This window comes from Zerene cesonia, unplaced genomic scaffold (genome assembly GCF_012273895.1).
Source record: "Zerene cesonia ecotype Mississippi unplaced genomic scaffold, Zerene_cesonia_1.1 Zces_u003, whole genome shotgun sequence".
NCBI lineage: Eukaryota > Metazoa > Arthropoda > Insecta > Lepidoptera > Pieridae > Zerene > Zerene cesonia.
Genome location: NW_024045133.1, coordinates 2,747,118 through 2,761,677, shown reverse-complemented (window position 1 = coordinate 2,761,677; position 14,560 = coordinate 2,747,118). Strand labels below are relative to the sequence as shown.

The 14,560-nt window shown below is 35.9% G+C and overlaps 2 protein-coding genes across 3 annotated transcripts in view; one reads left to right on the top strand and one right to left on the bottom strand.

Annotated features, from left to right (window-relative positions):
* Positions 1-1,066: 1,066 nt before the first annotated feature.
* LOC119838497 (PR domain zinc finger protein 5-like) lies at positions 1,067-8,353 on the bottom strand. Of its 2 annotated transcripts, XM_038364455.1 has the most exons (9): positions 8,085-8,353; positions 7,429-7,551; positions 5,767-6,342; positions 4,798-4,997; positions 4,224-4,331; positions 3,591-3,788; positions 2,946-3,057; positions 1,676-1,780; positions 1,067-1,217 (listed from the first exon to the last, which is right to left on the bottom strand). In XM_038364455.1, the coding sequence occupies exons 1-9, from the start codon at positions 8,208-8,210 to the stop codon at positions 1,083-1,085; spliced, it is 1,683 nt and encodes a 560-aa protein (XP_038220383.1). In that variant the 5' UTR covers positions 8,211-8,353; the 3' UTR covers positions 1,067-1,082. The 2 variants fall into 2 exon arrangements, with proteins under 2 accessions (XP_038220383.1, XP_038220384.1); XM_038364456.1 differs by lacking the exon at positions 1,676-1,780.
* A 463-nt stretch (positions 8,354-8,816) lies between these two features.
* LOC119838473 (zinc finger protein 431-like) overlaps positions 8,817-14,560 on the top strand; it is a 9,157-nt gene continuing 3,413 nt past the window's right edge. The window contains exons 1-5 of the mRNA XM_038364421.1: positions 8,817-9,294; positions 10,235-10,360; positions 11,503-11,973; positions 12,473-12,675; positions 14,002-14,261. Of these exons, the coding sequence (XP_038220349.1) occupies positions 9,166-9,294; positions 10,235-10,360; positions 11,503-11,973; positions 12,473-12,675; positions 14,002-14,261 (1,189 nt within the window). The 5' untranslated portion in view covers positions 8,817-9,165. The remainder of the gene's footprint in view (positions 9,295-10,234; positions 10,361-11,502; positions 11,974-12,472; positions 12,676-14,001; positions 14,262-14,560) is intronic.

Here is a 14,560-nt window from a genome sequence, read left to right as displayed (position 1 = left end):
TAACATCTCAGTCTCCCCGTGACCACGCTCGCTGTAAAGTGTTCGAAACGTCGGGTTAATAATATGATGAATAAATCGAGTTTAACATCCGTTAAAAAGTCTTTAATTTCTAAATGTATAATACTCGCGTAAAATCAAACACGAGAAAATACTATGATGAAGAATGTTCAATGATGAAAGATTCGATTGGTCGTTCGCAGCCATTTCAATTGGCTGTGGAGGCACTGTGCAGACGAGATACAACTCTTGTAACTTCTGAAACGATATTAAAGTTAAACGACCTAGAACATACTGTAACAGAAATATTTATTGATTAATAAATAGACTCTGCCAATGTCCCTCAAATATCTCGAATTAATATTTTTGAAATGTGACAGTTTTTTAACAGATGTGCGATGTAACGTGTAAAATGTACAAATTTGCAGCTGTCACTATTCCAAATGCGCGATATTCAGATAAAAGCATGTTTTGAATTTTTGCTTACTTCACTTGATTTAATTGACATAAAATTATTTACAACCATTTATCTACAGAAATAGAGGTTTCGCAGCAATTTTTTAAGTAAATTATCAGATAATTTCAGATCTTTTGTGACAACCGAGTGGCTGAGAGGCTAGGCATTGCTACGGTTAGGCAAAAAACGCGGGTTCAATCCTGCCTCGCGATCAATTTTTTTCTGTTCTTGCAATATTTCTCATTTATAAAGCATTTCAATGCCATTGAAAACTAAAAATGAAATACGTCAGTGATGTCAATTGTCAAAACCGAAAACACAGATTAACAATACGCAACCGAAAACACAGATTAACAATACGCAACCGAAAACAGAACCATAGACTATACATACAGACTGTTGGAGCCCAGTATATAAGTGTATTATCTATGGTTGGAGCCATGGATAGGCATAGGTACTCAAATCTAAATAATCTCGCGCTGAGCTAGGTGCTAACTCAGCTTATTTTTGCTCCCATTATAATAAAAAAATCACAAATAAAACCTACTGTAGCAAAAAGGTTTTATAATTTTCTACAATCATGTAACTTTTGTTACAAAATAAAAAAGAAAGTAAATTGTTTATTTATTTAATTCACTTTGTGTATCGCTCTCGTATGCGAGACCAGAGCGTTCTTCTGTGTGAAAGACGCTGTACAGAAATCACAGTGGAACGGCCGTTCGCCGGTATGCGTTCTCATGTGATTTTGTAGGATACGATTCGTCTGAAAATGAATTTTAAACAATAATTTATCTACAATTTCCACAGACTGTAAACGATTTAAAATATACAGTAAATGAAGCAAAGAGCACGCATTGGTATTAAATATTTTAATTCCTGGCTGGGAGGGGGGTTGTATGAACCCCCATATCTCTTCCTGCCCCGCAAAATACATGCTTCAGTTTTTTCTGATATTTCACTATGAATAATCGAATAAATTTATGAATTACTAGCTGCGCCCCGCGGTTTCACTCGCGTAAGTCCATATGCCGTAGGAATATCGTGATAAAAAGTTGCCTATATGTTATTCCAGTTGTCCAGCTATCAACGTACCAAATTTCATTGCAACCGGTTTAGTAGTTTTTTGCGTGAAAGAGCAACAAACACACACACATCCTTACAAACTTTCGCATTTATAATATTAGTAGGATTAGTAGGAAGTAGGAAGATAAATATACCTACATTAAAAGCTCTCCCACATATTGAACACATCTTTGTCTTTGGCTTCGGCAAATGGTCGTGCGTATGCGCCTTGTGTTGTCTCAGCCGGAATCCCGTTAGGAAATACTGTAAATAAAAGTATTTGTTCATTTAGAAATTGCTCTGCTCGCTGTAAAGTGTTCGAAACGTCGGGTGAATAATGTAATGAATAAATCGCGTTTAAAATCCGTTAAGTTTTCAATTTCTAAATGTATAATACTCGCGTAAAATCAAACACAAGAAAATTCTAGTATTTGTTCATCACGAGTCGGACTCGCGACTCTAAGGGTTCCATATTAATAAAGAGCAACTGCATATAAATTGGTCACCCATCCAATTCATGACCGTGCCAAACGTTGCTTACCCTCGATTTTTTTATTAGACAGACAGACAGACGCATTATTGATGGATGGACGGATGAACGGTGCAGTATATGGTCCCATTTTACCCTTACGACATGGAACCTCAAAGAATAATATTATGTATGATCATCGAAGTATAAATGCGTAAGTTTGTAGGGATGTGTGTGTGTTTGTTGCTCTTTCACGCAAAAACTACTGAACCGATTGCAACGAAATTTGGTATGTAGACAGCTGGACAACTACAATAACATATAGGCAACTTTTTATCCCGATATTCCTACGGGATACGGACTTGCGCGGGTGAAACCGCAGGGTGCAGCTAGTACCCCATATAAGAGCAAGTGAGACAATTTAATCGATTCTATCATCATTATCTTTTCATTTTTTTATATGTAGTTAAATGATCGCCTCCTTGGCACAGTGGTTAACGCGTGAGCGTAGAACCGAGGGGTCCTGGGTTCAATTCCCGGTGGGAACGTACAAAAAAAAAATGTCTCTGCTGATCACCTACTTGTCCCTAAAGAAAATCGATCAGTGAAACGGATGTACATCATCTGCTCCATACCCCACTAGGGGACACGGGACTTCACTTCTTTTTTACACGCTTTTTGTTTGTTTGTTTGTTTGTTTGTTTGTAACCGACTTCTTTGGGCGCGATTTTGACCCACTTTAAACGGCCAGATTTCGTTCAAACTTTGTAGATTTATTGAGGACCGATGACAATACACTAATTTGATAAAATTATTCCATTTTTCAATTTACAAAATATGATAAAAGCGTGTTTTTTAGTTTTTTTAAACTATTATAATATTTATTTATCATTAGAGCATGTTTATTCGTAATTTTAACTAAATTTTTTTTTTTCAAAAAAAACACGTTTGAGAACTCACTCGGTCACACAGCTCACAATAGTTCTTAGTCTTCTGTAAGTGCACATGATTATAGTGGTTATTCAATGTCGTCCGTTTATGGTAAACTTTATCGCACTCCGGGCAGGGAAACCTGCATGAATAGGAGCGAATAAAATACTGCATCATTTTTAAAGTAGATTTATTAAGATAATTTGCAAAGGTTGCCTGGCAGAGATCGCTTAAAAGCGATAAGGCCGCCTATTTAACCTTTATATGTTTCTTTCCTTTCTTGTTTTCTTCTTCTTTCTTTGTTAATCTTCCTCATTTATATGTGTTAAATAAAGTATATTGTATTGTATTGTATTGTATAATTATAACTAGCGGTTCGCCCTGGCTTCTCCTGTGATACGTTTATAGCCCTTCTCAATAAATAGGCTATCTAACGCTGAAATAATTTTTCAAATCGGACCAGTAGTTCCTGAGATTAGTGCGTTCAAACAAACAAACTCTTTAGCATTATATATTAGTCTAGACGACCACAATATTTTGTATTTGTCAAAGACAAAATTTTAAATTTAATGTAATTGCTCTTAAGATATCTCCGACACATAGCTACAGATAAAACAACAAAAATCAAGAAAATTTTTTTATCTGTATTCTAAAAAAAAAAAAAACCAGACGCACCTCTTTTGTCTATGCTTCGTGCTTGTCAACAAGTGACGTTTAAACAGATATTCGTTATTGAAATGCATATTGCACTCCACACAGTACGTCTCCTCGGATACTGATTTCACGTGCGCTGACAGATTATGCCTCTTCAGCGTATCTAATGAAGTATATAGTTTATCACAGATTTTGCATCTGTGCTCTGTGTGGCGTGATCTGTGGAAATTGAAAAATGTATAGATTAGAATTTTATAATTCCAAATTAGCCGCAACAAACGTGGATGAGTCAGATTATTAATTAATAGCCTAGGCTGTTGATTAAACGGCGACGACAGAAAAGTGTTGTAATATTGACTTATGATTTTAATTTGTCTGAAGGCCTAGAAAATTATGTGCTAATTTTTTTCATATCTTTATTATATATTCATACAATAAAATCATTATACAATCTTATAATCAAATACATTCAAAATATATATACAGTACGCATAAAAAAGAGACGAAATAGTACAAAAGCCGGTATTATTGTAAACGGCGCTCCCAACTATAGAATTGGGTACGGTTTGGGTGCCAGTGCAATACAAACTATTTGATTCAATATCATAACTCTATGGTTATGGTTGGTATAAACTATTTGTCTATGTAACTCACCCAATATGGTTGATCAACCTCTTCTTCGACGTGAAACCATTACCGCAGTAATCGCATATGACCCGCATATGCGTTTTTATGTAATGCGAATTGCATTCCATGCGATGCCTGTAAATTATGATTTTCATTTATCTATACTAATATTATAAAAGCACGTATCCATTTCCATACCCTTCCCAGTGCTTTCTTTTAATCCTCTCGCCAATCCTTTTTTAATCCCTTCCCAAAAAGTCGGCCATCAATATTCATGGGTAGTGGTAGCGCTTACCATCAGGCGTCCCACCAGCTCCATTGCCGACTGTGACATAAAAAAAAATATATATTATGCTATATAAAGCTATATCGTTTGAAAGCCCTAATCTCAGGAACTAATGGTCCGTTTTGAAAAATTCTACCAGTTTTAGATAGGCCATTTATTCAGGAAGGCTATAGGCTATATATGTACCACGGGCGAAACCAGGGCGGACCGTAGTTCATTCATACGTACACTTCGCGCTGTGAGACCACCATATTGTAATACCAGGGAAACAGGAATTGAGAAGCACGTTCCATTATTGAATGCAGAACCACTCACCTAAACTGCAATTTACATTTAATACATTCGACAACGGTTTTATGCATTGAATTCAAGTGGGAATCCAAATTATGTATCGGGTGACACTCCACGCTGCACACACAACACACGTACTTCGTGTTGTGCAGCTTGGCGTGCGACGGCAACCGACGGTCCGGTACCCGCTGATTGCATATGTCACATTCGTATTCGCCGCTCGTCTGAAAATCAGTGCCAGATTTCATGTTAAAAAAAAAAAAAAAGAAACTTCGCATTTCGAATTTGGAACGTCATTTGAAAATATATTTGAATTTAGCCACCAATTCGATTACAACTAATTATTTTTTCATATCGTAACTTGATGACTGTTAAAAATTATTTTTGAGATCAAAATAGATTTAAAAAAATGTGTATGTATGTCATTAAAAATTTTCATTTTTTATATGTAGTTAAATGACCGCCTCCTTGGTACAGTGGTTAACGCGTGAGCGTAGAACCGAGTAGTCCTGGGTTCGAATCCCGATGGGAACGCACAAAAGAAAAATGTCTCGGTCTAGCAAGAAGCTGATCACCTGCTTTTCCATAAATTAAATCGATCAGTGCAACAAATGTATGTCATCTGCCCCATACCCCAGTACAAAGGACATCACTTTTATATGTAACTAGCTGTACGCCCCGGCTCCGCCCGGATAGTTGTTTATTGTAATTTAAATTATAATAAAAACTATCCTATCTCTCAAGTTGGATCGAACTGCACATGGTGTGCGAATTTTATTATAATCGGTTAAGTGGTCCATTGAGGACAAACATTGTGACACGAGATTTATATATATTAAGATTATATCTGTAAATTGTCTCCTGTGTGCAGTGTTCATTGATATTATTATTTTTTTGCTAAATTAATCAACTATTTACGATTCTTATGTGTAGTTAATATAAAAAGCGGTGAGATTATTGTATTGTGTAGTTTAATTATTTATATTTAGTTACCTTCGTATGGAATTTCTTAACGTGCTCATCGTAATGTTGCTTTTTGGCAAACCCAGATATGCAAGTCTCGCATTTATACGCCCTCACTCTGTAGTTTCGCGCCAATTTCGCCTTTTCCCGCCACAACGCGATTTCATCGTCTTCCATTACCACTCGCTTGCAATTCTTTCGCATAACGCTCATCTCTTCTTTACTTAATTCCTTAACAATGTATCGTACATTTGTGTACGACTTTCGACGTTTGGGTTTACGTGTTTTGTCTATGGCACATTTCTCTAAAACAATTTTTTTGTCATCCTCTATATTATCTGTGTCCACTTTCTCTATTTCTACATTGACATAATCTGTGTCGATAGAAAAGTCATTTTCGAAATCGGAATCATTAGGGCTGTTCTCAGCTTTTAATTCTATTGGCGGAATCAATGTTTCATTTAGTAAGGGTATATTATTAAAATAATCATTGACTGCACTTTCTTCAACTTTAAAATTATTTAGTTCATTATCTTCACTATGTATTGCATATATGATATTATCTGATACATTTGATATTGATAAATTCGATAGGCAGATCTTTTTCTGAAATCAAAGTTATAAATTATTAACTGTGCCCCGCGGTTTCACCCTCGTAAGTCCGTATCCCGAAGGAATATCGGGATAAAAAGTTGTCTATGTGTTATTCAAGTTGTCCAGCTATCTGCGTAACAAATTTCATTGCAATCGGTTCAGTAGTTTTTGCGTGAAAGAGCAACAAACACACACACACATCCTTACAAACTTCCGCATTTATAATATCAAATAAATAAATAAATAAAAGTATAAAAGTAGTATAGGAAGTAGGATATAATATATTATAAAATAGGATAGGATATTAGTAGGAAGTAGGATAGTTTTCTAAGCAAAGTTATTTCACTTCATACTCTTATCATCGTTTTTCGCCCGTGGCTTCGCCCTAGTGGTTTAAAACTTAAATTCGAAGTGAATGAAAATTGGTGCAGTAATTTTTGAGTTATCAAGACACCCAGAAGAAACATGCGGCCGACCACATTATTTTATATGTTGGTGATGATATATCTACATGTAGCAAACAGTGAAAGTTTTATTTACATTGGTTCTGTACATTAAAAATCTATATTATTATCATACAGCTGAAGAGTTTGTTTGTTTGAACACACTAATCTCAGGAACTACTGGTCTGATTTGAAAAATTCTTTCAGTGTTAGATAGCCCATTCATTGAGGAAGGCTCATATATGTACCATTGGTGAAGCCAGGACGAACTAGTATAAAATAAAACAAAACATTAAAAGTGTATACTCTTTGCTGGTAAATGCTGTCCTGCCTTACTCACATCATTTAGTGATATGATAAATAGACATTGGCAGATTCTCAGGTTTACCCATTATACACATAAAATTTCATTGGAGAATCACCAAGCTGTTTCGGAGGAGAACGGTAACAAAAATTGGACAAACAAATGTTGTATCTAGAAGAGGTTACAGCTACCTCAGCACACACTGTTACGGAGTATATATAAAAGAGAGTCTGAAATTTTATTTATATGTACAGTTCATCTGTTTATCAATAACTTACATGATTCTTGATCTATAAGGGCAAAGTCAGGGAAGACCACTAGTATGGAGATATACTGAAGAACTTAACTTACATTTATAGAGTTATTCAACCCTTCATTTAGGTAACTATTGGCCTGTTCAACTCTCTCTCGAAACTTGTGTATTGTTCGCAACATAGCATTACATTCCCAGCAGAAGAGAGGGTTCTTTGAGAGCTGAAAACAAATAAACAAACAGTTTTTGTTGTTTAACATGCCTAGACTGAAATAGAACTGTTTTGGATTTAACAATTTACTTAAAATAAATAACTAAATAATCATATTTTGCTTGAGGGTATCTTGGTTTTTGGTATGAATTGAAAATAATACAATGCTGCTTGCATATTATATTATTATAGATATGATCAAGACAATAAAAAGACTGAAAAATCATAAGTGAAATACTTAATAAATTTGATGATTAAATTTATATTCTACTATAATAATATTATTCAGACAAAAGCTTGTGAGAATGTAATGATTTTACGCATAAGCGATTAAACCGATTTTGATAATACTAAGCAACGATGTAGCTTATGTAGCAGGATTCGTATACGAGACAAATCGCGCGCACGGCTAACAATTTACAAACAAAAATAAGGTCACGAAGTAGGTACATCTCAGTTAAATTATTTCTAAAAATTAGTATTAACTTTATAATCTCTGAACTTTATCTATGGAAGTTTTAAAATCAAAAATACAGCTCCCACCTTACTGGATGCTTCATCAATAAATAGTTTAACGTAAATATCATAGAATTCTCCGACATCTGCTAGCTTTCTATCAGTCGACAAACATCCTTCGCAGAAAACTAAAGGTTTTATACAATTTGTCATAGTTGAATTGGTAATTTTGTTTTGAAAACTTTTAAACTAACTTAAAACAGATTAGAATTCAATCATGAAATCAAAATCAGCTCTCGGACAACGCTTCGGATTTTTTTCATGTTGTTGTCGACTTTGAGTTTTGTCTTTTGACTTTTCCCTATCCACAGATTAATATTGCATATCATATTTAAGCACAGACTACGTTTGACATAAAATTAACCCGTGTAAATGCTACCTCAGGATGAAACAGGATCATGATATTCGAGCTGAGCCGGAACGAGCGTCAAGTAAAATTAAAGAGCAAGTCTTGCCGTGAACACTCATTAAATCAAGTGTTCGAAACGTCGGGATAAATAATGTAATTACTGAAACCACAGATTACCTTCTACCTACGAGTACCTAGTAGGTATGTACCTAATAGCACAAATACCATAATAGATAATGACAATTAGAATATAGCTGTAATACTTAAATCGACACATATAATTTAAGAATATATATATAATAAAGAAAATAGAAGATGTTTCATGAGATTTTCTATTAAGCTTTTGCCTCCTTTTGACATCCCTTAAAAAATATAGTGCACAATAACAATGCAAATGTCAAACAAGAGACGTCAAAACCAGAAGCTGAAGCTGGGAGGTTGAAGTGAATTACTGTAATTTATTTAAAATGGAATAACAAACAAGTCAATTATATTTGTAAATTGTGTAATGAATTAACATGCTCTTTTTGTAATATTATACATTACTTTATTGATTATGTACATAGTAAACTTCCTCGAATACAAAAACAGTTTTTAAATTTTCGTTACTTTTTAATCGTGTTTATAATCGCAATTAAATGTAAATATTAATGAAAAACTGTTAACAAGTATGTGATAGATGTTATTTAACGTGAAATATGTCTCAAATTACTTAGAAAAACAAACTAGGTGGTAAATAGTGTCAATTTGCCTGCAAATATGGATTCTATCAAAACCGAAGATCGAGATGGGATCTGCAGTGGATGTTTGAGCATGGACCGACATACGAGCGTAGTGGAAAGACAAGATTTATTTATCATGCTGTTGTCTAAACAGACGGTATATGTGGTATGTTTGAATTAATATATCTTATGTAGAGATCAATTATTTGACAACTTTTTCTGTAATTAACTTTTAGATTACTATTTTTGCTTTGTATCCTCACTTATTTACAAATGACGGCCCTATCAAAATCAGTTCGGGTGCTCGTATTGTTTTAGTCCTATCCTTCATTCCCTCCATCAATCCTTTCCTTATACCTTATAAACTGAAGTTTGAGATCCATTTGCAGAGGCATACATTTGCAGGTTTCTTTTCTACTTTTTCAACTCTCACACCATTCAGAAACACTATACTACAAACTAAAAAGTAAAAGAAAATAAACATAAAATATAGAAAAACTAGGAATGCCTTCATACATTGATTTCATCCTTAAAAAGCTGTTTAAAAAAGGGATTGATTAGAAATAGCATGGACAGGAAAGGATGAGGATAATGATACAGGCATCCAGCTCCCCCACCCACCAAACTAAACTCACTAAACAGTAAACTACTATTTCACACTGATCTTCTTTCAGTAACCATTGCCAGTGTGAGCTGACTCAATTTAATTTTTTTGTTTTTTTAATGTCATAGCGGGCAATTGAGCTAGTGGTTCCCCTGATGGTAAGCGATCACCACCGCACATGAACATTGGCAGAGGTGGGTGAGGGCCTCTGTGGATGCGCTGCCCGCTCCTAAGGGGTAAGGGAAAAGGAAAGGATTCACAATTGGAAATAAAGAATGGACTGGGATGGGTGAGGAAAAAGAAACGGGCAATTTATGCCAAAGTGTGTTTGACTCCGACTTTAAAATCTGTCATATTAAATCAGAAATATACTGATTTCATAACTATATCATAATAAATATGAAAAATAACCCTCATAGGAGGCCTGTATCCTAGCAGTGGGAACATATATGGGCTGATGATGATGATGAGGATGATGATGTATGAAAAATTGTCATTTCAGGAGCCTAAGTATTTACAAATACAATTATGCTGGGAATGCAAGGCCATGGTGAAGAAAATTGCATTATTTCAAAAGAAAATCAACGAAGCGCAATTCGTTTTAGATACTTCGGTGCAATTGGATCAGGTGAGTTGATATAATCCTAATAACTTATTGGATTACATGGAACATATATAGCCTATGTCACTGAGTGAAGTTTTAAGTTAAGTAAGATTCTAGGTGTGAAAGTGTTTTTGAAATTGGTCCAATTGCTTTTGTGTTATAAAATTACAAAACAAATCTTTTCTCTTTATAATATCAGTGTAGATGTATTTCAAAAGTTAAGTAAGTGAAGTCCTGTGTCCCCTAGTGGGGTATGGGGCAGATATACACCTGTTTCGCTGATCGATTTTCTTTTTGGTCATGTAGGTGACCAGCCATCTGTGTTCTGCCAGACCGAGACATTATTTTTTGTGCGTCCCCACCGGGAATCGAACCCAGGACCCCTCGGACGATCACGCGTTAACCACTGTAACAAGGAGGCAGTCATTTCAGGATTTACTAATATTATAAAGTTTTATTGTTTGTCTTTGTTTCAAGCCCCAACTGAGTATGATTTGTGTGTCTGGGAACAGTTGAGAGGCTAGAGAATGATATAGGCAACCCTTTCCGCGGTGAAACATCACAATTTCAAGAGAAGAGCTAATAAGAAGTGCAATTAAAAATAGCTTCAAAATTTATTAATCCGATAGATGGCGCTTTTATTAAAAGTGAAATATACGACAGCGACGAAGGGACGCGGGCAAAAGCTAATAAAAATGATATAACTTTTAAATACTTCCAGGTAAAAAATTATAGTTTTTACAAAAAATTAAGCTCTGTTAGTTGTTTTTTTTTTATCGTTACTCTGAATCAACTTGCGGGTAGAAGTAAAGAAGTATTGTCTAATTGGCTATTTTCAAGCAATCCGATTCGATTCTTTTACGTTTGCTACTTCAGAACTATTGATAGGGTTTAATTTTTAGTTTTATAGCATTGAAATGCTTTATAAATTTTGAAAGAATAGGCTACGGTTAGGCAAGAAACGCAGGTTCGAATCCTGCCTCGTGATCAAATTTTTTCTATTCTTTCAAAATTTCTCATTTATCGATAGGGTTATCCGATTTTGATGATTGCTCATTTAATTGAAAACTGGTGCCTCCCATGTGGTCCTCTTTGAAATCGTTTCAATTTTAACAATTTGAAGGCGTTTTATTATAATTTTTGTTTACAAACATAATTATTTCCAGTTAAACACAGACGTAACGCCACTATCAACTTTGAACGTGCATCACAACCGACAATACGACATTACTATAGACCACGATCAGGAAGTGCAAGAGAAATTGAAACTGCCCGAGATTATGCAGCGTCGGTTAAGCATCGAGGTTGTGAAGCAAGAGACGGAAGATGTATTTGACTATGACATAAAAGACGAATGCAGCCATAGCGACAGCGACAAACCGGCGGCGAGGAAGCGGAACTTTGTTGGCAAATTCGAACGCAAAGCTGTGATAACTAAGAACGAGCTGGACATGAAGAAACTGGAGAAGTATTTCAAGAAGATGGTGCTGGACAACGGGGAGATAGAGGAGGTCCTTCAGAGGGAGAGAGAGTGTAAGAGGGGCAAGAGTCAGTACCGGTATGGCTGTAAACGTTGCAAGATGAAGTATAAAAGGGTGATTGATGTCCATCGTCATAGTGATTTTGCTCATCCCACGGTAATTATTATTTTTTTGTTTTTTTTTTATATTTGAAGCTGATCACCTACTTGTTCGTAAAGAAAATCGATCAGTGAAACAGATGTACATCATCTGCCACATACCCCACTAGGGGACCCGGGACTTCACTTTATCCGACACTAGCTGTGACCCGCGGTTGAAACCGCGTAAGTCCGTATCCCGTAGGAATATTGGTATAAAAGTGCCTATGTGTTATTTCAGTTGTCCAGCTATCTACGAAGCAAAATAGTATTATTATTCACCAATAGATGTCAGGAAAAAAAACACGAACATGACATTTTCTAAAAAAAATTCCTAGCTAGATCGATTTATCGCCCCCGAAACCCCCTATATACTAAATTTCATGAAAATCGTTGGAGCCGATTCCGAGATTCCAATTATATATATATATATATATACATATATATATATACAAGAATTGCTCGTTTAAAGGTATAAGATATGTATGTGTATTTTTTTTAATTTCTTTTCTCTCCAGGACGTGTCACCGCTGCATTGCAGCGAGTGTAAGGACGCGTTCGACACGCGCGCCCAACTGAACGAGCATTGGAAGACGCACAACGTCCTATACAAATGTACATTTTGCGTCGCGTACTGCCGCTCCAAGTTCGAGATGAACCTGCACATGGTCAACACGCACAGCAGACTCTACACGTGCAAGAACTGCGGGATGCAGATATTGTGAGTGCTATCGTTTTAATGGGAGTTGCATCAAAAACGGTTCAGCGGTTTTGAATGTAGAATTTTTTTTTTTTGTATCCAAGTGAATGAATATGCTTGTTTTGGTTTGTGTTTGTTAAAGTACTTTATTTACTTATCTATACTAATATTATAAAGCTGAAGAGTTTGTTTGTTTGTTTGAACGCACTAATCTCAAGAACTACTGGTCCGATTTGAAAAATTCTTTCAGTGTTGGATAGCCCATTTATTCAGGAAGGCTATAGGCTATATATGTACCACGGGCGAAGCCGGGGCGGACCGCTAGTCTTAAAATAAAATGTATACTAATATATCGGTATATCTTCAACTGACTATTTAAATAAATATCGCTTTTAGAAATTAAAAACTTTTCATCGGATTTTAAACGCGATTTATTCATTATTGAGTCTCCCCGTGACCACGCTCGCTGTAAAGTGTTCGAAACGTCGGGTTAATAATATAATGAATAAATCGCGTTTAAAATCCGTTGAAAAGTTTTTAATTTCTAAATGTATAATACTCGCGTGAAACCAAACACAAGAAAATACTAAATATCGCTTTATAATATTCCAATGGATTGAGCTTGCTTTTACGGAATAGCTTAAGCTTGGGAATTTTTTATTAACATGCTGGAACCCGCGGCGTTACTCGCGTGGTACTCAAACCAAGTAGCCAACGTTCTAATCTATCCCTGCACCAAAATTTCATACAGATCCAATCTACTGTTTTGGGTGTATGAGTAAAAAACATACATACGTTCAAATCTTTAGTTTATATATAGCATTGAATTGCTTTTTTATCAATGAAATTTTTAAATTCTTGAAATAATTTATACCGAAAGAGTAGAAGAGATTCGATTACTGTGGCGGGGTCACGGGTGGCCGAGAGGCTAGGCGTTGCTACGGTTTGTCATAAAGACGCGGGTTCGAATCCCGCCACGTGATCGAGTCTTTTATATTCTTTAAAAATTTCTCATACAATATTACAAACTGTTTTTTTTTTTTTTTTTAATGTCGCCGTCGGCAATGTAGCTAGTGGGTCGCCTGATGGTAAGCGCTACCATGCGATTGATTAGAGGAATAAAGGAAAGGAATGGGAAGGGTAAGGAAACGGAAATGGGCCTCCGGCTCCCCCACTCACCGAACGAATCACAGCAGTATGCTATTTCACGCCGGTCTTCTATGGGAGTGTGGTACTTCCCCGGTGCGAGCTGGCCCAATTCGTGCCGGAGCGTGCTCAACTACCACAATAATATTAGTAGTTGCGTTTATAATATTAGTAGTGATGTTTATATTAAATATTTTACAGCTCATCACAACAGTTCACCCATCACTACAAAAGCTATCACACAAAATATATATGCGATGACTGCGGCCGAGTGTTTGGAATTAAAAGCAGCTTGGAGAAACATATGATGTATGTTCTTTCTATCTTTCTTTCTTTTTTGTTTATGTTACAGCGGGCAACCGAGCTGGTGGTTCGCCTGATTCTTTCTTTCTTTTTTGCTTATGGTAAGCGATCACCACTGCCCGTGAACAGAGCAGGGGTAGTGCCGCTGCGCATGCGCAGCCCGCTTTTAAGGGGAAAGGGATGAGGAAAGGATTGATGAGTGGAAATAAGGAATGGACTGGGATGGACTCCGCCCCCCCTCCCTCACCGTACTAAACACAGTAGCACGCTGAGGCCCGTTTCCGGTTTGTTGCCCTTTCCATTCCTTTATTCGTATCGGCAATCCTTTTCTTATCATTTGTCCGTAGTGGTATTTTCTTAGCATTATTCATTGTACTCACTCAAGTGTGGTCTTAAATTATCATTTTCGATATAAAAAATTCTACTTAGAGTTACTATTAACACTCTTTTTTTTCGA